This window comes from Neovison vison, chromosome 1 (genome assembly GCF_020171115.1).
Source record: "Neovison vison isolate M4711 chromosome 1, ASM_NN_V1, whole genome shotgun sequence".
NCBI classification, from domain to species: Eukaryota; Metazoa; Chordata; class Mammalia; order Carnivora; family Mustelidae; genus Neogale; species Neogale vison.
In genome coordinates this window covers 111,741,031-111,764,238 of record NC_058091.1, presented here as the reverse complement: position 1 = coordinate 111,764,238, position 23,208 = coordinate 111,741,031, and the positions used below count along the sequence as shown (strand labels likewise).

At 38.7% G+C, this 23,208-nt stretch overlaps 1 protein-coding gene across 1 annotated transcript in view; it reads right to left on the bottom strand.

Moving 5' to 3' along the window:
- Positions 1-23,208, bottom strand: part of COL19A1 (collagen type XIX alpha 1 chain) — a 325,236-nt gene that overhangs the window by 90,178 nt on the left and 211,850 nt on the right. The window contains exon 16 of the mRNA XM_044253886.1: positions 16,392-16,445. Within this exon, the coding sequence (XP_044109821.1) occupies positions 16,392-16,445 (54 nt within the window). The remainder of the gene's footprint in view (positions 1-16,391; positions 16,446-23,208) is intronic.

Below are 23,208 nucleotides of genomic sequence, written 5' to 3'. Positions count from 1 at the left end.
TTTTTTTTTCTTTTTTTCCCCTTTCCCCAGTCTTTGGCGTAAGCTTTCTATGTAAGTCAGGGCTAAGACCTTTTGATTTGGCTTTATCACCCCCTAGTTTTCTGAATCGAAATCTCCATGGCTCCACAGTTACTCTGCCTCCTCTCCGATCCTCCTTCCTGAACCATTTCCCTTTTTTCCTTTTCTCTAAAAGCATCCTTGAGTTTTTCATCACTGCTGACTAAGCCTTCTTGAACCATCTGGGTGCCCCTTATTTCCATGCCCCATAGCTGTTCAATCTCTTATTAGGGGCTCCTTTCATGATTCACAAATACATATTTTCAGGTTTTATACCAACTGCCTTCTGGCCCTGTGGGTTTCCAATTAATTTCAGTTACAACCTTCGAAATACCAAAACCTCTGTGAGGAAAGCTGTGCTAATCAACGATCTTCAAAACATGTTCAAAAAAAAAAAAATTCTTTGCAATAAGAACAGATAGAAAGCTTGTTATTGGAAAGTCATTTGGGCTAATTTTTAAGAAATATTTTCCATTTCTAATGGCTGGTAGAAAGGCAGAGAACTGTAATTATTCTTGCTTGGTATTAAAAAAAAAAAATCACAAGGAAGCCTAAACTCATTCACAGGAATGGTAAGATGAAGCATATTTGAATATACAGCAATCACTGGAAAAGCTAATGTTTTCTCTCATATATTTACATGTATAATATTATATATAACTTAGTATATATAAAGCCCATTTACACTGATTATGGGGGCTGTGTACACCTGCTTTCCTGTTGGAATGAAACAAGGAATATCAATCTGTTTTTCTTATCATAACTTGGGATGTGGTACATAGTATCTCTCCTATCTCCACAAGGTTTGCTGAATTCATTAGAATTATTGTTTCTCCAAGAAAAAATATGAGGGGAAAGCCAACTTTTTGCTTGCTGGTTTTGGATTCAGTTATCAATGGTACCAAACCTAGATAAGTCTTGCTGCTTCCAAACTCAAAGAAGATAGGGCCAACAGATTTAGCGTAATCTAAGAATCTGGCTAAGTAATTGCAAACAAAGCTGCAGTGAGCTCTAGTTAAGAAGGAAAGAGCTTATGGATGTATTTTGGCCAGAATTACAACATAGAAAGTAGTATTTTAACTCTGAGAGAAAAATCAGTAATAGTCTTTAGATAGAAAATATTTGGGAAATCAATTCCTCTTTCTTGTAAACACAGAACCTCTTATTTATCTTAAATATTCTCTCTAAATGAATTTTTTTTGTTTCTCAAGATTTAATTATGTAAGTTAGACAGTTATAATTTTATAGTGGACTATTTTTCTGAAAATGCTTCTGCTATACATTTTTAGTGACTCCTACCCCCCAACCCCTCAAAATTTCTGAAAACATTCAAACTGCACAATAATGATTTCTGAAGCCAAGAGAAGATTCACTGAGTGTTTGTACTATGTTTACATTTCTTTTTATTTCTTTTTATTTTTGTATTATGTTCAGTTAGTCAACATAGAGTAAATGGAGGGGATTATGCTAAGTGAAATATGTATATATTTCAACACAGATTTCTTAAACTCTCCTTTTTGGGATTACAATGGGAATGTGGCCAGGTAGTATGTAGTAGGTAATATTTAAGATTCCTGGAAAGGAGCTCTTATTCTTGAGAATATCTCACCCACTTTCTGGTTGATTCCTAAAACTTCATAGAGAAAGTTTGATTTATTTTTTGGGTTTTGTCACCAGCTCAAATGCAAATGTTCCTGGGATGTGTAATACTAATGTTTCATATTTATACAACTCTGGATAATCCTAAATTTGTTTTCATGTATTTTCTTGGATGTCAGGGTAATGTGATTTCAAAAGATGTTATCTTATTTGGTTCTTATAATAACTAAAGTGGGTATTATTATAGTCTTCGTCTAACATGGAAGAATGGAGAGATTTTACCCTAAATCACAAAATAAGCAAATGGTAGAACCAAGTCTAAGAGTTGTTCCATTCTAATATATTCTTATGAGTCATTTATTAAATATTTCCTGAGACCATCTTAAACGGGACAGAGAAAGAGAAGAGTGAAAGGCATGGAGTAGGGACAGGAGAAGATAGCACCCAAAGAGAAAGGGGTACAGAAAAAGGAAGATGAAGACCCTGGGGGCTGATTCCTTACTTGTACCACCATCAGCCCAGGGATCTTGCTTTCTGGCACCAGGTTCTGTGGAATGACATCGCTTCTTTGGTGCTAAGTCTTAAGATTAACTTTGGTTTTAGGAGACGAGGACTCAGAGAGAATAAGCTCAGGGCAAGTCAGGTTTCAAGCGAATCCAGACATATTTCATTTATCTGGCCAATATGTAAAGACAAAATCAGGCAACACAAAGTGCCCTCATCCTTAAATAGACTTTTTCATCCACACTGAAAATTGTATCTACTGAGGTTTTTTTTTTTGGATGATTAATATGTCAAAGAATATACTTAACATTATAGGTTATAATATATATTATATATAATAGGTTATTATATATAGGTTATAATATATATATTATATATATAGGTTAACATTCTTAGATGAAGTTTACTCTGTAGAGACTCGAATAGAGAAGAACAGGAGAGGAGCGAAGCAGAAAGAAGAAAAATTTACATGAAGGTGATAATGTACGAAGCAGGCAAAGTATCAACATTTTCGTTTCAGAAATGGTAGACCCTGGATAAAATCCAGGGAAAGAAAGATGAAAATAATAAGCAGGTGGCAGAGAATGATAAAATGAAATAATGACAGTAATATTAATAAATACAAATGTTAGGCGTTGAAACTAATAAATGTGTGGCAGGGACATGTATTATTGCAATTTACTCTCCAACAACCTAGCGAAGTAAGCATTATCCTTATTTTACATATAACAAAAGGTTAACTATCTTACTCAAGGTCACACACCTTGGTGGGTAAGAGCCAGATTCCAACCTAAGTCAGCCTGACCTCGTAGCTTTGATATTTTGACACTTTCCTTTATCTGCTTCACAGTGAGAGGGTGGCCAGATAGGAAAATAAAATGTCCATTATCTTAAAGCTGGTTTTAAGATTCAAGTAAGGAATTCAATGATAAAGGATCACAAAATCCCTTAATGAGATACGGAATCAGTAAGGGCCAAGCAAAGACAGTTCTCCAATGTAGCATAGACACACATCTTCAAAGATTTGGATGACAAGAAGAGATCAAGAGGAAAGTGGCCAGAGCGGAAAAAGGGTAAGGAGAAGAGAGAGGAAGCACATACAGACACAAGAACTGTTAAAATCATGGAGGGCTTAGATTAGAGAGAGATCAGGAGAGGGAGATTTCTGAAGAAAGAAGGCAAGCAAGCAAGCAATGGTAATCATCTTAAGTAACTTTAGGAATTCAAGTAACACCAAATGAGGCCTCGTATTTATGCGATAGTAGAAGAAAAGGAGAAATAAAAAGAGTCATAGTTGGTGGAAAAAGACGAGCTGACCAAGAGAGTATTATTGCTTGGAGATGATGTTGATAGGCTGAAATTCTATGAGCGTGAAATTGCAGTGAGGAACAGTCATGGGAAAGTTGTCACACTTAGTAGAGAAAACCAAATACCCTTCAAAGAAGACTACAATAGTGCCATTGTATTTGTTGTGGAAGAGAGATTTGTGTATTAGAATTCCTGAAATCTGAAGCATTTAAGGGATCCAACAATACCCTGGTTTAAGCATTCATCAAAGACATCTTTTGGGGACATCCTCGAATGAAAGTAGTACTTTTGTTAGAAGCCAGCAGCCACACGTTCATTCTTGGTGATTCTCTGGAAATTCTGAGCCCCACTGGAAGCCATGTGATCCATCTTCTCCTGCCGGAGCCAGTCCCCGCCCCCCAGAGTGGCATATACCTACACCATCCTTTGAAAGATCAATAGCTCCTTAGTGTCTCAATCTAAGATATTGCCAGCATCCCTGGTTCAGAAGTTCAGAAGCAGTGCGATTAACAGGTGAGGAATTGCAGCAAAAGCAGCTTCTGGATCTTGAATGAGAATTTTTCACATCTGCCACTTTGGACATTTTTCAAACTCATTCCTCTGTGTTTTCCGGGAAGCGCTCACTTGAGCTGGGCTTGTCTCTTCTGGCCTGCATACTGAGCTGTGTAATTGAGGGAACTCAAGCATAGGCAGTTTATGGTTGTATGAATAAGCAAAATACTCAATATGTGACCTGATTGTTTTCCAAAATTGCACAGTCCCTGGTTTTCCTTGTCATTTTGGAACAGGAGTGGGAGGATGAGACTGTGACAGTGAATGCATTCAATGGGTATAATTAACCCATTTCATAAAAGCAGATTTTCTAAATTATGCTATGAAGCTCATACTTTTTTTTAACACTTTATTTTCCAAGGGAGACAAAAATCATTTTCAAAAGAGCTTATTTTTTTTTCCTGACACCGTGAAACAAATCAATCTAATTGGTATTAAAGCCCACTGCATTATTGATAGCGTGGGACATTTTTGACTGATTTCCATGGCACGATGGCTAGAAAAATAATGATTCCTCCCCCAACACTGCTATTCTGCTTAACCATCCATAAAATGTTTCATACTTCTCTCTCCCCAGTTTGTCCTGCAAAAGGAAAAATATCATTTGTCAGCTCCCTGCAGTACAAGGAGCAGCAGGAATCTCGAGAGTGGCTTGCCACCCCACAGTAACAACATCACTGACCCCGTACAAGGTGACAAAAACCACAGGGGTTTGAAAACTAGTAAGAACGGAGGTGTGCGAGACAAATTACTTGTATCCGGTGGCGTCCGCCAAAGCTTACCACCAGCAAAAACCATACCTGGAGAATGAATGTGCCTCCACCCCCTCGTGTGACCTCGGGAATCAAATCGGGAGGAAAGCTGACTTACGCAGCCTGCACCTATCAGTGCTCTGAGTTTTCATTTATGTAATTAAGTGATAACATTCACTCTCTTTAAAAGCATTGGTTAGGATGACAACCATCTCTGCCTGTGTGGAGAAGATGCGGTTTCCAAGGCAAACTGCTGGGACTTAAGATAACCAGGCTGATGGCACTGGCTTATATGCTGCCAAGTTACACAGAGGCCAAGAACTGCAAAATCTGAATAGTTGGGGACATTCTGGACAGTTCTGGGAAACAGCAAAACGAACAATCTGTAGGTTTTACTTTGGCGTGGTTATTTTCTGTACGTCAACTCAATCGTTTGACATCAAGGTTTCTCTACGATCTTTAGGTTTTAAGAATGATACATCTGCAGCTGATGATTTTGGCTCAACTGAACCCCAAGGTTACAAAAGGCACACTCAGTGAAGTTCTAGAAAAAAAAAATACTTAATGATTTTATGTTTAAAACACTTAGTTCCCTATAAAGGATTTCAGGCAAAGAGGAGATGCTGACACTCAAAGCCAGCGAAATTATTGGTGATATTATCCTGATGTTAACCCAGCCCAGAGGATGGTTTTCCTATTTCTTAAAGTAATTTGGAGTATTTTAAGCACGTTGAAAAGCATAGAGAAGAAAACGATAAATTCTCATGAATCCACAATCCAATGTTGTCAGATCCTAACCACTGGCCATATTTGCTTCGGATTTCTTTGTTTTTTAATGAAATTACAGATAGAGCTGGAGCCCCTTCCAGTCCTACTTTCTACCATATTTCCTTCCATGTTTCCATTCCACTGCTGAAAACTTGTTTTTTTCTCCAGTCACCTTTGAGCCGAACAGTTTTCTACTAGGTAATGGCTGAGCAGAGAAAACCGACTGCATGGAGTTCAGTGAGACCCTACTTCCCTAGATCTTCCCTGGTCTTCTTCCCTAGAAGGCCTAGAGCCTTGTTCTTGTTAAAGCAGAGATAATCTTTTCTTGCCTACCTGACAAAGTCATACTGAGGTCAAATTAAATACTGTATGGAAATACTTTTTGGAAATGATCTCATCAAACACAAATTGTAAGATTATCTCGGAAACAAGTCTCTCTTTCTGAAGATCTCTCAAAGGCCAGTCAGGTTCATTAAAACCTTAATGTCTATCCACTACAAAGAAATAGTGCTTAATCCATGCTCTGGCCCAACTAATAGCAAATTTAATGATCAGATATCAAGGATATCAAATATCTTGTTCCATGACCGCGATACACAATGCTTGTCAATTCAGAAGTCCTAATAGTTGGTTTCAATAACGTAATCCAAGATGAAGAGTCGGTGGCTCTAAGAAGATAAAATCCTTTTCCTCCAGATTATGGCTGCTATTAGCAAAAAACTTAGGAAGTCCGAAAGTGGCTAATAATGTCTTCCTGCTGCTGTTCATAGAGACAGAAAAAGAGAAGTAATTGGGGAATTGAACCCAAGTGCTAGTTTTCAAATTCTCAACCTGAAACCCCCAGCTGCTTCACACGCAAGTCTATGCATTCTCTGGCCACACAAGGTGACCATGGAATTTCAGCAATGTGGCAACAGCTGTTTTGTCTAGGACCATGACCTGAGTGGGGGGAACAAGTGGTAATAAAAATGATTAACTGGCCATGTCTGTCTCCATTTTATAGGTCTTATGTGTCTTTATTTTTAAATCTGAGGAAGTCATCTTATTTTTATTAAGAAGGGAAATTACTATTCCCATTGACTGAAATAAATGGTTAGGTTCATTTTCTCTGAGGAGATTATCATTATAGTACATGGCCTTTAGTCATTTAATAGACCAAAGAGACTGAGGGTTTTTTGCTGAAAGGAAAACTGAGAAACATGATAAAGCCCTGATCAGTTCAAGGTTTCTAAAAGGGAGGTTAAGAATGAGAACTGGATTCCCATTTAGCCATGAAGAACCTCAAAATGTATATAGTTACATTCAGAGTGCTTTAACTAGAAATTAAATGTTAAAAATCAGATATTCCTTGTCATCCACTTTATTCAGTAGTCCAAAATGAATTTGGGGTATTAACTTGTTTTAGAGGTGAGCCTTGCTTTACACTGAAAACAATTAACTTTGCACCCTGAGTTCTCAGTTCATAGCCAATAAAGCTGGAAATGGAAGATCTAAATGCACGGATAATAGGATACAGCACAGAAATCCATGAGGTCTATGGTATTTTGAGGGCATATTATCTCCATGGCTATGATTAATCATCTGACCCAACCCAAGAACTACCAGAAAGGAGGCATCTTTTTTTCCTGCCCCCCCCCTTTTTTCTCCTAGATCCTTTATGCTCATTAGATACATCAAGCTCTTTCCCACCTCAGGTCATTTGCATATCCTGGTCTCTCTGGTTGGAAAGATCTCGCTCTGACCCTCATGGGCTAGCTTCTTCTCAAGTAATGTCATCTAAATGCTCAAAGATGCCACCTGGACCATTTTAATTAGAGTAACAGCTCTTCCAAATCCCTCTTACATTGCCCAGTTAGTTCCCCTCCATCACCTCCTACTAAACTGAAATTGTTTCTTACTAACCACTGCTACCCTCAACACACAACTGAGTGTAAGTTACTTAAGGAAGAGACCTTGTCTATAGCCTGGTTTGTCGCTATGCAGTTCTTTGAAACTACTGTATGCTCAATGTTTGTAATAGTGACTCACACATGATAGATGCTCAGTAACTACTTGTTGAATAAACGAATTCAACATTACACCCTAGATTACTCTTTTAACTGTGTAGAAGGCAGTACAAACATAACTTTCAAACTGTGCAATGACTCATGCTTTCAAGGTAAAAGAAGTTCTTTTACACCGAGGTTAAAACAAAAACAGAAATAACACGCTTGTATTTGTTTTAAATCATATTGTGGTTTTAGAAAAGAAGCATAAATTGCACTGGAATCAGCTCCCACAAAACGATCACTGTAGTGTTTTATCAGCATTTTACAATAGATGGGCATTTTAGATATCCATGAGCTAAGGGTTTGCACTTCAACAGTATATCAAATTCATATTGAAAGTGACTGTGGATGAAATAGCATTTGCATTTAAAGGATAGGATAAGCATAAAATGCAAAAAACACCCCTGAAAACAATTTTGAAAATCATGTAGCTTTATAATTAATCCTCATACACAGAATATATCCATAGCTTGGACATCCTCCAAAGGCTACGAAATTTGTTTAGAGCTTGTCCAGTGGAAACAGTAGAGGGAGCTGCTGCCCCACGTTACAAATGCCTTGAAATTTCTGTTTTCAACATAAATTGCCAGGCACTGAAATGTGACACATTTGAGCCCACTGCTCAATTCTCATACTGCAATAATGAAACAATGCACAAAAACAATGCCGGGGGAAAAAAAAAAAGAAAGAAAGGGAATCAAGAGCCCTGCCTGTAACAGAAAGAAATAATAACACATTTTAAAGTTAATATGGTTTTTAATAAACACTTCTATAGTGATGATGGATGAGAAGTAAAGTTAATGTCAAATGGGTGGGCTGATACATACTTCCTTTAATGGCTCATTAGTTAAATTCTCCTGCTTTCCCTCCTGCTCCGCCTCATTTCCAGCTGCCTTCCTCTCTTTTCTAAAGGAACTAAAAACCAGAACACTTTGAAATAAACTAAGGCATTTCAAGTCTTGAGATTTTCCAAGTCTCATTATCATAACACAAGGCCACGATTTTCCATTGCTTATGCTATGCAGATAACTGGAAGGTTTTAAAGAAAAAGAGAAATTTTTATTAGAATGTGAGGGATAGTAATTGAGACTTACAGAACATCACAACTAATAAAATGCAACAGCTCAGATCGTGGATGAACAAGTCCCACAAGCCAGGAAGAGGCTGTAAATCAGAAGACGGAAAAACACCACTGAATACTCAGATCCCATTATTATTACCTGACTGTGAGTAACCTTCCTCTCTCTTCATGAGTAGATTTACATATGTAGACTAAGCTTTCCATATTTATGTAGAGCTCGTGATTTTCCATTTTAGCAAGTCATTGGAAGATGTTCACATTTTTGTTAACAGGATTTGGGGAACTTTATAAAAAGGAGATTGAAGACAATCTCTTCTATCTACAATACTCTGGGTGAATGGATGGTCAGAGTAATATAAATGGATCTCAGTTACACTTCCACAGAGCTTCACATTTACAAGAAAGATCTTCTCACACATGGCTTTGATTCCTCCCAGCAACTGTGAGAATCTGATGGAGGCAGGTACTATCATTTCAAATTTATAGAAAAGGAAACTGAGCCATGGAAATGCCAAGTGAACTGCCTGAGGACATTCTAGTGAGGAGGACGGGGTACCTCACAATCTTCTTCCATCATCCCGCTGTCCTGAGACACGGCAGTGCTATGGATCGCGTGAGAAAATCAGACCACGTTCAGTGTCTAATGTTTAAATAAGGCTGATTCAAGTGAAATTACAAACTAGAAGCTTGCCTTTCCCATCTGGGATCCAGTGAAATAAAGGTGGGTTTAGAGATCAGCTCTTGGGTTTCACTTCTTGTTCCCCCACTTAACACTTGTGTCATCTTGGGCACGTGGCCAGATGTTTCTAATCAACCTTTATCCTATTATAAAATGGGACCACTTCTACATCTCACCACAGTGGTGAGGATTGCATAAGGCACTGGCCGTGGAGCACCTCATACAGAGCAAGTACTCTAATAAACTGTCCTGATCCATCCCTTTCTTTGGAACCTGTTTCCTCAGGAGTTAGTATTATTTCCTTCCCTGGGGAGATACTTAATGTTCTCATGCTTCTCTGAAAAACTGCTCTCCAGCCTAGTGTATTTGCAGGTCATATCAGTCTAAGATATCTCTACATAATGGTTTCCCACCAATGAAGAGTTAGTCATTCAAAACAAGATGGTGGAAGTTATTTGGGAGAACTTGAGAACTTTTTCCTTTGTATAGGTAGTATAGGCTCTGTCTGTTAACAGGAAATTGGACTAATATTTTATTAAAAAATATGTTTACTGGGGCGCCTAGGTGGCTCAGTGGGTTAAAGCCTCTGCCTTCAGCTCAGGTTGTGATCCCAGGGTCCTGAGATCAAGCCCTGAATCGGGCTCCCTGCTCAGGAGGGAACCTGCTTCCCCTTCTCTGTGCCTGCCTCTCTGCCTACTTGTGATCTCTGCCTGTCAAATAAATAAATAAAAATCTTTGAAAAAAAATGTTTATCATAAAAAGTTGTGGCTAGCTCTGTTAACCAGTTTAATTGCTCCTTAACTACAAGTATTTTGATTAGGAATAATCTTATTTTAAGGAGGATACATGTATGTAAATTTCAACTGAATCTTCCTCAGAGTAAAAATTGCTATTAAATATGGGGAAATAGGGGTGCCTGGATGGCTCAGTTGGTTAAGCATCTGATTCTTCAGTTTTGTGCAGGTCATGATCTCAGAGTTATAAGATCAAGCCCCGCATTAGGCTCCACATCCAATGCAGAGTCAGCTTGAGATTCTCTCTCTCCCTCTTTCTCTGCCAGTCCTCTCTCTCTCTCTCCCACTAAGTAAATAAAATCTTTTAAAAAGTAAATATGGAAACTAAATTGGAGCAATATATATGACTTTGATGAAACACTAATTCATAAAGACATAATTCATAAAGATAATTTAGTAATAGCAGTTCAATAGCAGTTCTGCTTTTAGTAAATACTGCATTATTAGAATTTTTTCCCTCTAAGAAATATGCTCTGTAAGGGGGAAAAAAAGGTTGTCTTTTAAATACTAAGTGGGAAGTAGTGGGAAATTACTCTTTGTAAAAAATGTACCTTTTTGGAACAAATGTTTAAGAGTGAGAAAATACAAATTTAATTTCAGAACAAAAAATCGCAAGTAGAAGGATCGGTTAAAGTGTTTTAATTATTTGAGTTGCTTCAGGCCATTAGAGATTTCTTTCAGTTCTATTTTTAAAAATCTTCATTGATGTTCCTTTAAATAACAACACTACCTTTGATTTATGGAACATCCCTGAAACACCAAAGGGAATAATATTTTCTTGAAGAAACTGAGCAAAGTATGCTTGTTATCAAAGAATTCATCTTGGTGCTTTTTAGACAATCACACTAATCAGAATAGAGTTTTTTCTCCCTAATTTTTCTAAAAGCTAATTGCTCAAACATATATCCTAAAATTACATACTATTCACTTACTTGAGGGATATTACATATTATTTGATTACTGTTTGATAAGAGAAATAAAATTAATATTTTAAAATTAATTCATACTATTGTAAGACATTCCAACAAGTGCTTTAGGAATCTCACAGGCAAGCCACTAGGGTGAGTCGTACACCATCTTTAAATCTGAATTAGGAAGATTTTCACCTTGACCAACCTTTCCATCTCTCTCGTTACCTTCCTTCCTCCTGTGAAGTACGGCTCCTTTCACACAGGGTACAATGTTGAAAAAGACAAACAAGCGAAAAACAACATTTTGATCTAAATATGTCCATAAATAAATCCGGATATCTCTGAAGCTACATTTAAATCGTCATAAAATACAAATAGCTCCATGGGACATCCGAAAGAGATAAAAAATGCTCTACTGATAATTTAAAAAGTAGTAACTACTACGATAGCCACAGTGAAGCTTGCCTACGCTCGACAATCCAACTCCACCATGGCCATCACTAGAGGGACGAATCAATGAAATCTGGCCATGAGACTCCCTATGTAGGACTCTCCTCGAATTTTGGTAGCTTAACCTGAGATGTAGGGCTTCATATGAGGTTCACAAGGACCCTGGTAGGGCTCGATGTTAATGCTGGCCTCAAGCTTTTTGTCTCAGAACTGCGTGGGCTGCCTGCCCTTCCCTACTCCCCGGGGCCACAGTGATCTGTATTTGCTCAGGCTGCTTTCCTCTGTTGGTGATACTCAGTTTGCTCTCTCCTTCCCCTCTATTTGTTTTACTGCACAGCTCCTTTCAACTCTTTTTTCAACAGTTTTATTGAGGTATAATTGACGTACAAACAACTGAACATGTGTAATGTGTACAATTTGATGAGTTTGGACGTACGAAAACATCTGTGATACTCTCATCACAATCTAGGTAACTGACATATGCAACATTTCCCGGAGTTTCCTTGAGCCCCTTAGGTGTTTATTTTTGTTTTGTGTTGTGATGAGAACACCTAAATGAGAGCTATACTCTTAACAAACTTCAATATGCACGATATTGTGCATGATACTCTACAGGCACAATGTGGTATGGCAGATCTCTAGAAGGTCTTCATCTTGCATCACTGAAATTTTAAATCCATTGAATAACAACTCCTATTTCCCCTATCTCCCAGCAGGCAACCACTATTGTGTTCTCTGCTTCTCCGGCTTTGACTATTTTAGAGATCTTTGATGAATGGCATCAAGTAGTCTTTGCCCTTCTGTGACTGGCTTTTTTCACGTACCATAATGTCCTCTAGGTTCATTCAAGTTGTTGTAACTGGCAGGAATTCCTTCTTTTTTTTTAACGCTCTGTTTTTATGCTTCAGTTGTCAATTCCTGAAGGAAACCATCTCGACTACTATGTTTTCTAATTCTCTCCCTCTCCCTTTGTTCATACTTCTGTAAACTAAACTTGAATCCCCAGAGGGCAAGGACAATATCTTACTGATTTTTGTAAGCCCCACTCCTAACAGAGTACTAGATACATGGTAGGCCTTAAATAAATGTTTGTCAAATTGCTTAACAACGTAAATTAGGAGCAGGTTGGTGTTTTTACCAGCTCATTTTCTTAAGATAGGAATTAATATGATCTTAAAAGGACTGCTTTCGAAGAACTCTGTTTATTTCTACCCATGTGAGAAACAACAGTCCTCTTGCTAAAATACACTATGTTCAGAAAAATTAAACATGAAGATAGCATAGAAAAATGCAGGAGTATGTTAGTTGGCTTTCACTTCCAATGCTGCCCTTGGCTAAGTCCTGTAAGTATGAGCAGGTTCCTCCCAAGATTTTTTGCAGCATGCAGGTATACAGGTCGCCCATTCAACCCGTCATCTGAACAACTGCAAAAAAATCCAGAACAGGATGAAAGCCACACCCCAGTATAAAGTTTTGATAATACTTGTATTCGAGAAAAGATATTTTAGTCACCTGGAGGAGTTAGCCCAGAATCAAATAGATGAAGAATTTCCAAAAGCCACGATTCTTAAACAGAAAATGAGCTATTTAAGATATTTTCTTTTAAAACAAAAGCTGACCTATGAATAAAAACCTTTTATTTTCTCATAGATTTTTTCCCCTTATTTTTGTAGTTGGTTCTTTCACAATATTTTATAAAAATCGGTATATTGTTATATTACAGAAGATAACAAAACCCACAATTCTTTTAAGTACTGTGTACCCAAGATTTAACAAACACTGTATCAGACCCACAGCTGAGTTGAAATTCTAAATCCAGTACTTGAAATAAAATAAGTACCTCTCTTCCCCAAACGCCCTGGCAATAAACTAGAACCGGTGGAATTGAATATTATAAATTTTTTCATAGAGTCACATTCTTCTTAATCTTCTAAATTCTTCAGTAAACTCCATTGATTTATAGCTGAGAACTCATTCCAGGACTCGGAGTAATCTTCTTTCCTAGACATTTGGCAGGCTTGTCACAAAAGCCTTCATCATTCAAATTCCTCCTTTGAGACAACAATTATCCAGTTTTAAAAGCAGTATCATATGTTTAGAAAGTATATGAAGGTCTAATCTTGCCTGTTCGCATTCACCAGCTTTTCTTCTTTATAGCAGAAGACAATTGTTGCAAATCTTACAACACATTCTCTGTTTTGCTAGAAAATTTGGAATAAAAATCAACAAAGCTAATTCCTGTAAAGAATGGCTTCCAGGCTCCCGAGTTATGCCTCTTTTTTCTCCACTTGCTTTTATAATCACTATCCATTGACACCAGTACATTGATAATAGAACAATCCACTTGAATGGTGAAAGTGGATGGAATGAAATCAATGACAGGAAAGCAACCTTGTTCATTTTTCGGATACCCACCCATGACCACATCCTAAGAAAATCCCAAGGTTCTAGGTCTGGAGCCCTCTAGTAGTGGTGAGTGGTGGTTCTGGTCTTTAAAAAGCCACTTTCTGGTTTTCACCTTTTTTTTTTTTTTTTAAGATTGTATTTATTTGTTTGATAGAGAGAGACACAGCGAGAGAGGAAACATAAGCAGGGGGAGTGAGAGAGGGAGAAGCAGGCTTCCCGCTGAAAAGGGAGCCTGATGGCAGGGCTCGATCCCAGGACCCTGGGATCATGACCTGAGCCAAAGGCAGCTGCTTAATGACTGAGCCACCTAGGTGCCCTTCTGGTTTTCATTTTCTTATCTACAGAATATATTCATTTGTATACTCATTCATTAAATAATTAACAATCACATGCTACAGGACAGAAACTGTGCTAGGCAATGGTGTTAAAACAGAGGTTCAAAAAAATTGCAGTGCAACAGGCCGACCTAGAAAGAAAGCAACAGCATGAAGCACTGTGCCATGTGCTACCTCAGTGCAGGAGGTACATGAGTGCAAGGATCGTGGGCGAAGACGCCTCACGCACTGAGAGCACTGACAAGGGCTCTGCAGGAAAGCTGAGGCTGAGATGAGTCCTGAAGACAGAGGAAGCTTACTGAAGCCTCCAGATGTGCAAAGCATGGCATTTTTGAGATAGTAAGTGAGGATGACACTACAGGTTACAAGCAAAGGAAGAACATAGAGGATGATGGGCAAAGAGACCTCAAGGGCCAACTAAGAAGGGCCCAGAATGACACACAGAAGATGTAGAATCCAGATATAGAAGGAGAAGGAAGCTATTAGAATTTCAAGCCAAAGGATCACACAGTCTGAATTATCATTGGGAGATATTACTCCATCGCAGAAGGTAGAGGCAATGAGACCCTCTCTGAGACAGCTACTAAAATATGGATACAAACTGACAAGGGCCAAAGCAAAGTCAATGGCAATGAGGAAAGAGAGGAGGAGATGGATTCGTGAGCTATCCAGATGTAGAATGGACACGATTTAGGAACTGTCTGGGAATGGACGATGAGGGGGAGAAAAAAAAAATCTAGAATTATTTCTGGAGTATAGTTTGGGAACATGCTACTTTTATAATGTGTAGGAGACCTATAAGTGGAGACAGTGAGCAGGCAGTGGGAATGTACGAGCCTGGAACACAGGAGGAATGTCAGGGTTGAAATAAAAAACTGGAAATGTTTAATGCACGCAACATACAGATAGGAGAGGAGGGAACACTGTTAATGGAGACAAAAAAGGATGGCCCCAGAGGTAGAAGGAAAAAAAACCACATCAGTGTCACTACACCAAGAGAACTAGGAGTTTCAAGGAGAGAGCAGGCACCCCTGTAAATTCCTACATAGCAGTGAAATCAAATGAAGCTTGATCAGACCCAGGGAATCTCACACCCCAGAGATTACCGGTCACCAAAGAGAGAAAAGTGCCATTAGGGTAGCCTGGACACAAATCAGAGTCTGATGGGCTGAAGGATTGGAAGAACCACAAGAAAAGGAATACATTTTCTAGAGGCTTGGGGTAAAGAAAAATATGAGCGAATTGGCTAGAAGATCTTTATCGCTCTCTCCAGCAATAGCATTCTACAAAATTCTGCTAATGAACAGTTATATCAAGAAAATTGGTCATGCTTCTCCAGATATCTAAGATATCTAACTTGCTACCAGCCTGGACATTAAGAAACTGAGGAGAAGGAGCCAGGTGGGTTCAGATCAGGATTCATCTACTTGGAGACTTGGCTTAGGGTGCTCATGTAGGCAGTGCAGTGGCTCCTGTCTACGTAAAAAAGAGGTGGATACGATGTGCAGACAGCTACTAGCTTCCCTTACCTCGTTGTTTGTGTGGTAGTGGGAGGTGTAGGGAGTATAACCATTTTATTTTATTTTTTTAATAATATATTTAATTATTTGAGAGAGAGTGAGATCAAGCGAGTGGGTGGAGAAATGAGTGGGTGGAGAGGGGGCAGGAAAGTGAATCTCAAGCAGCTCCATGACCAGCACAAAGCCCAACAGGGGGTTTGATCTCATGACCCTGAGATCATGATCTGAATTGAAACCAAGAGTCCAATGCTTAACCGACTGAGCCACCCAGGCGTCCCAGGAATATAACCATTTTAAATAGTAGAAAAGGGGCGCCTGGGTGGCTCAGTGGGTTAAGCCGCTGCCTTCGGCTCAGGTCTGATCTCAGGGTCCTGGGATCGAGTCCTGCATCGGGCTCTCTGCTCTGCAGGGAGCCTGCTTCCTCCTCTCTCTCTCTCTGCCTGCCTCTCTGGCTACTTGTAATCTCTCTCTGTCAAATAAATAAATAAAATCTTTTAAAAAAATAAATAAATAGTAGAAAAGATCGAAATTAGCTACGGGGGGGGGGCAAAATAATCCATAGATAAATAAATACACAGGAAGAAAGCAGGGCTCTCCTAAAGGACAGTCATCATACTGTTTACTCACGGGTGGTCCTGGGGGACCCGGTTTTCCTGGAGGACCTGTTTTTCCTCGTCTTCCCTGGAAACCAAAGAGAAACAGACCATAAATACTGTGATGCCTTTTTCTGCTTTTAGATGAGACAATATTAAACGGCAATTTTAAAGACAGTAAAAATTAAAAAATAATTTCAAGCCCACCTGACCTTTAAACATCAATGAAATCTAAAACCCACAGGCCAAATTTTAATGACCAGCAGGAGAAAATAGTGCCTGCAAGGAATGAACATTAACTTAGAGGCAGTCCTTTAAATGCTGTCTACCTCGATACTGTAGCCAAGTAACATAAAGCATCTGAAAGATGGTCTAAGATTGGCGTTTTATCTGACGAGTCTATGGTTTTGGATGCAATAAAACCTGCATTTGTCATCTTAAATTGGTGTTTCTTGAAGAACGGTCTGAATAATTTCATAGGAGTAACCTGAGGGTAGGATTGGGTGTTACAAATGCACGTTCTGAAGCTTCATCCTCGACTTACCGGTTTAGTATCTCTGGGCCAGGAAGTCATGAATCTGCCCTTTCAAACCATCTCAGGTCACTCTTATGCTCACTACAGTGTGAAAAGCACTACCCGAAGCCATACCGTAATCCTGTGTATAGTATAAAGCACATCAACTAGCTCTTTGCATCCCTATGGATGGTAAAGCTATTTTTTAAGTAAACTAAAATAAATATCCCTTGCTGATCCATCTTCACTATGGCATTGAGTGTTAACTTTCCCAAGCTGACCACTAGCTCAATTTCAATCACAAGAGTTAGAAAAGTAAGATCGTGCTAACATCTCTAGGTGACTGTGTACCTAATATCATTTAAAGGGCAGTTAGTTATTTTTTATAAACTCCCTTTTTAAATCTTTCTCCTTTTCTAATAGAAGGATGTAAGCCTAGGTATTGAACGCATATATTTTGAATGAGAAGCATTTCTGAGCGTGTTTTATTTTTATTTTTATTTTAGAGAAAGCATGGGAACAGGGGTGGGGAGGGGAGGGCAGAGGGAGGAGAGAGAATCCAAAGGTGGGGTCTGGAGTCTGATGCAGGTCTTGGTCGCAGGACCCTGAGATCATGACCTGAGCTGAAATCAAGAGTTAGATGCTTAACCAGTTGAGCCACCCAGGTACCCCTCCGTGCATGTTTTTAAAATATGGTCACTGTACTTCACTGTTACTAATTATTTTATTATCATATTGGTAGTATAATAATACACATTAAGACTTGTTGCTACTGACAAAGTATTGCGTTAATCTTTCAACATTTTGGGGGGGGAGAACTGTAAACATAAACACAGAAAGGCCCATCTCATTCACTAATTTTCTTGCCCTGAAAGTGTCAGGCAAAGTCGCTTCCTCTTTCTGGTTTTTTTCTAGGCTGGGAGTGAGGTAGGAAGTCCAATGTCAGTTAAAGGAGTGGAATAAAACTGGGGAGGTAAGTAAGCACATACCACACTATGATCGGATGGGAAATGCTTGCACTGTTGTTGAAGGTACGTTAGGGGCACACCATCAACAATTCATACAAAAACAGCAGCTGTTTTTATAAACAATCCTAGCTCACATCCACAGAACAAATTTTTAAAACCTTTATTAAAAACAGAAATATAATTGGTGGTCTTTTCATGTATTTCCTGTTGCGGAGATCTGAACCTGGGAGTTCCTTTGGGGAGCTGTAACACTGGAATGAATATATAATTTAATAGTCTGTATACTTAATAAAAGTTATACCCGTGTACATCATTTTCTGGTCTTGTAGTTTACACATTCTGAAAATCAATATATTGGGTCTTTTAGTAAATGTAAGTCAATTAGACCCTGAGGACTAATCAATGATAAAAAGTTTACTTACAAAGTGGAAGCACTGTAATTTATTTAGTCACAAGAGCACAAAGAAACAAAATCAATGGCATCGAAGTGGGTGATAGGTTCTTTCTTTTAGGTTGAGGTAAGTTAAACCATGGGATCAACTTCTGTGTGCATTCTCCTTTCTTTAAAGGAGACATGTGTATTGATCTGGGCAGGAAGTAGGGAAAATGAGGCTGACTATTGATCAACTTTTATTGCAGAGTGAATGGTTAAGGCAAACTAAATGTCAGATATTGTAACATACCCTTGTTGTATTTTAGGAGGTGGAGTACAAACATTCACAATTCAGTACGGTAGGGGCAAGCATCCAAATTCTTGCATTTCACTGGTGATTCAAGCGATCACTTAAGTCAGCCTTGCAACTGTCCGAGTGCACCGATGTGTATGCTGGAGGAGCGCTGAGGAATGCTGCCTTTGTTCACGTGTCCTTGCTAAGGGTGGATACGCAGGTCAAGTATTTCTTAGGGCCGTTAGTTTACTGGAACATACTGTGTGCCGCAGATAACTTCAGATGGCATGTATTTCAGTTTAAATGTGGTTTGGAGGCTTGAGTTCCTAGTTACTCCCTAATCCTGATTGGAATTCTTTTTAATGATTTTCTTTACAAAGTGACACAATACACATTTTTTTTTTTTTTTTTTTTTTGGCCATACAGCCAAAAATTTCAGACTTAGGAATTTAGCTTAAGTCTTAAGTTTCAGTGATCTAGGAAGGGGGCTCCGACAGGACAAGGCAGGAGGGTAAACGGATGAGAAACAGGCTGGAAGCTCCAGAGGATGGTGTCTGGGAGTGGTCCGGAACTACTGGAGTGACAGAAATTCTGGGCCTACTCCCGGGCATCATCTTTCTTCTCTCTAAGGAGCCCCAGGAATTCAATCCTTTTTCTTCTTTCCTCCCATTCAAGTCCTCCTCCAGCTGCACTGAACAGTCTCCCCTTCTCCTGTTCCTCCAAAAGATCTTTTGCTTTTCCACGTCAAAGCATTCAGGAAAGGCAAAAGCCTCCCCTAAGAGATAATGTAGATTTTTGGTAGAGTGAATTTTATTACTCAAGCCAGGACAGTTCGGCTCATATTTTATATTAATTAATGTTACTTGTTACTTATACATGTATTACTAATAACATATGCCAAGACAGCAGGCCTAAGCCACAAGTCTCTTCCTAGGACTAAAATCAGATTCCTTCAGTTTTTCTGAGGAAAGTGTATTCCATGAATCTCTGTTCTTTTCTGTACAGGGCTCTAGGGAACTGTGTGGGGACGCCTGGGGCCGCGGCGAGGGCTGTTGCTGGTGGAGGCGAAGTGATGGGAGACAAGGCTGTCTCACGTTCGTTCCCACGTCTGCCTCCTTCTATTTCAGTGTCTTCCCTGCAACGCTTGCTCAAGACCCACTGTAAAGTGAGACAACAAGTAGGGACTTGGACGAGTGTGGGGATGAAAATCCTGGCAGACAAAGATAAATGCTGAGCTGGGGTGACCTTCCTGGTTAGGATGCCTGCTCCCAGGTGGCCATTTGTTCATAAGCGATTGTGATAAATTGGAGCCTGGCTGATGGGGACCTACTGTTCCAGCATAATCACAATTGGGCTAATCCACCCCTTTTCTGAAAATGGGAGTATGAAGCATAAAACAGATTCACCATACGAGGTTGCCCTGGAAACCTCAAAGTGCCCAACATGTAAATTTCCTGTTTGGAAGTAGTGTAAAGGTTAACAGGCAGCAGTTTAGATATTTGTCTAATGATTTAAGCCCGGCGGTGCTCAGACCTGATTGTGTGTCAGCATCATCAGGAGGGCTAGTTAAAACAGATCAGTGTATGTAGAGGAAAAGGGAGCCCTCGTGCACGGTTGGTGGAAATGCAACCTGGTGCAGCCAGTTTGGAGGTCGGAGGTTCCTCCAAACAGTAAAAATAGAACTACCATACTGATTCTACTATATTTGCTAAGGAAAAAGAAAACACGAATTTGGAGAGATATATGCACCCCTTTATTTCTTGTAGCATTACTCACAATAGTAAGATATGGAAGCAACCTAAGTGTCCGTCAGTAGATGAACAAAGAAGATATTACACACGCACGCACACACACACACACACACACACACTCTGAACTATTGCTCCACCATAAAAAAAGAATGAAATCTTGCCATGTGTCATAACACGGATAGACCGAGAGTCTGATCTGACCGAAGTCAGATCAGACAAAGACAGATACCACATGATTTCACTTATACGTGGAATCTAAAAAAAAAAAAACAAAACAAATGAACAAACAAAACAAAATAAAACAGAAAACCTACTCTGAAATACAGAGGACAAACTGGTGGTTGCCAAAGGTGAGGAGGGCGTGGGAGAATGGCTGAAATGAGTGAAGGGGATTAAGAGGTACAAAATTCCAGTTATAAAATAGATAAGTCACAGGGATGTAAAGTACAGTGAAGAGAAGAAAGCTGATAATACTGGAATAATTTTGTATGGTAACAGATGGTAACTAGACTAATTGTGGTGATTATTTTATAATAGATATAAATGTTTTATAATAGATATAAATGTTGAATCGCTGTGTTGCATATTTGAAACTACTATAATATTGTATATCAACTATACTTAAAAAAAAACCCAACAGTTGTCAAATCCAACTCCAGTTGAGAGTTTCTGATTCACTAAGTCTTGGGGCAGGGTCTGTGAATTTACATTTTTTTAAAAGATTTTATTTATTTATTTGACAGACAGAGATCACACATAGGCAGAGAAGCAGAAAGGCGGGGGGGTGGGGGGGGGCGGAACGCGGGCTCCCTGCTGAGCAGAGAGCCCAATGCGGGCTTTGATTCCAGGACCCTGAGATCATGACCTGAGACCAAAGGCAGAGGCTTTAATCCACTGAGCCACCCAGGCACCCCAAGAATTTACATTTTTAATAGGTTCCCAGTAATACTGACGCTGCTGACCTAAAGACCATACTTTGGGATCCCCTACTCTAAGCCTCAAGCTCTTACTCATATTTCAAGTTAGGCAATCATGTAGAACTGCTAGTATCTTGTAAATCTTGTAGCTTAGAATAAAAAAGCCCAATTGGTTTTGTGATTATGTGAGTTTATGTGAATAAAAAGCCCACTGTAAAGTTTAAGAGCACCTGGAATGGAGTCCTGCCTTTTTCTTTTATGGAAATTTTTCGTGTCAAAATTTCATTGCTGTAAAATTGATATTCATACCTCACAACACATCTGCTAAGCACTAAAAAAAAGTCATATGTAAATTCCTACCATATACACCTATTAGGATGGCCTTCTTTAAAAAAACAGAAAATAAGTGTTGGCAAGGATGTGGAAAAATTGGAATACTTATTCACTCTTGGTGAGACTGTAAAATATTGCAACGCTATGGAAAACACTATGCAGATTCTTAAATCTTAAATTCTTAAAATCTTAATTGTTTAAGTAGAACTACCATGTGATCTAGAAATCCCACATCTGGGTATATATCTAAAAAACTGAAAGCAGGCTTTTGAATTTCTATATCCATGTTCACAGCAGCACCAGCCAGAATAGCCACGAGGAGGAACAAATTCAAATGTCTACTAACAGATTAATGGGTAAACAAAATGCAGTATATACATACAATGGGATATTAGTTAGTCTTAAAAAGGAAGGAAATTCTGACACAGGCTACAACGTGGATAAACCTTGATGACATCCTGCTAATTGAAACAAACACAGTGAAATAAGTCACCAAACAAAAATACTGTATGATCACTGTATGCATCCCTTATATGAGGTACTAGAGTAGTCAAATTTATAGAGACAGAAAGTACAATGGTAGTTACCTGGGGGGTGAGGGAAGAGGTTAGAGGGGAGTTGTTTAATGGAGATAGAGTTTTAGTTTTGCAAGATGAGAGAATTCTGGAGATCTTTTCCACAACAATGTGAACGTACTTAACACTACTGAACTTTACACTTGAAAATGGTTAAAATGGCAAGTTTTATATAATGTGTATTTTTCCACAATTAAAAATGATACTCATGACACGACATCTAATACATGGTCGTAATGACATTAGTTCCTTCTCATCCTGCTCTTCTACCATCCTCTGCCCAACTGTCCACATTTTTAAATTTAGAAATGTTTGATAACATATCAAGAAAACAGATAATATGGATTGTGTATTAATTAAAAAGTGTAGCCAACTCTTAACTATGTATATGGAAATATGAAAATTTTTTCATCTAAAATAATAATTGAGGAGCCCATGAAGCATAGAAATATGAGAAATAAATTATGGGGCAATCATACAATGGGATACAACACAGCCAAAAAAAAAAAAAAAAAAAACTCCGAATGGACTATACTATATGCAACAATACCAGTGACTCTTGCAAACATAGTGCTCATCAGTTTATAAAAAGGAATAAACTCAAAGATAATCCATGCTGTTAGAGGTTATGACAGGCTACCGCGGTGGGAGCGGGGAGTGGAGGAAAGCACCCGGGGGATGTTACGGTGTGGGTGATGCTGATGTGTTGTGTGCCAGTGACATGGCTGGGGTTGATATTTGAAAGATCACCAAGCTGTATATCCTTATGACACATACATTTTTCTGAATGTATATTACAATAATTTGAATGTATACGACAATTAAAAAAAAATGAAACCAGGAGATTTCAACAATAGAATGATTTTATTTGAATTATCTAATGACTACAGCCATCTGCATTTGCTGTGTGGAAGGCCACAGAGGGTCACTATTGTCAGGAAAAATTAAAAAAACAAAACCAAAACGAAAAAAGACAGGGCTACTTAAATAAATGACATCTACAAATTTTCGACAGTTAAAAATAACCATCCTTCCAGGATGACTTGCAGTATGAGAGCACATGTATCTTAAATTAGTCACTTGATTTATAAACACTTGGCCCCGCAGGAGCATTAAGAAGAGAAA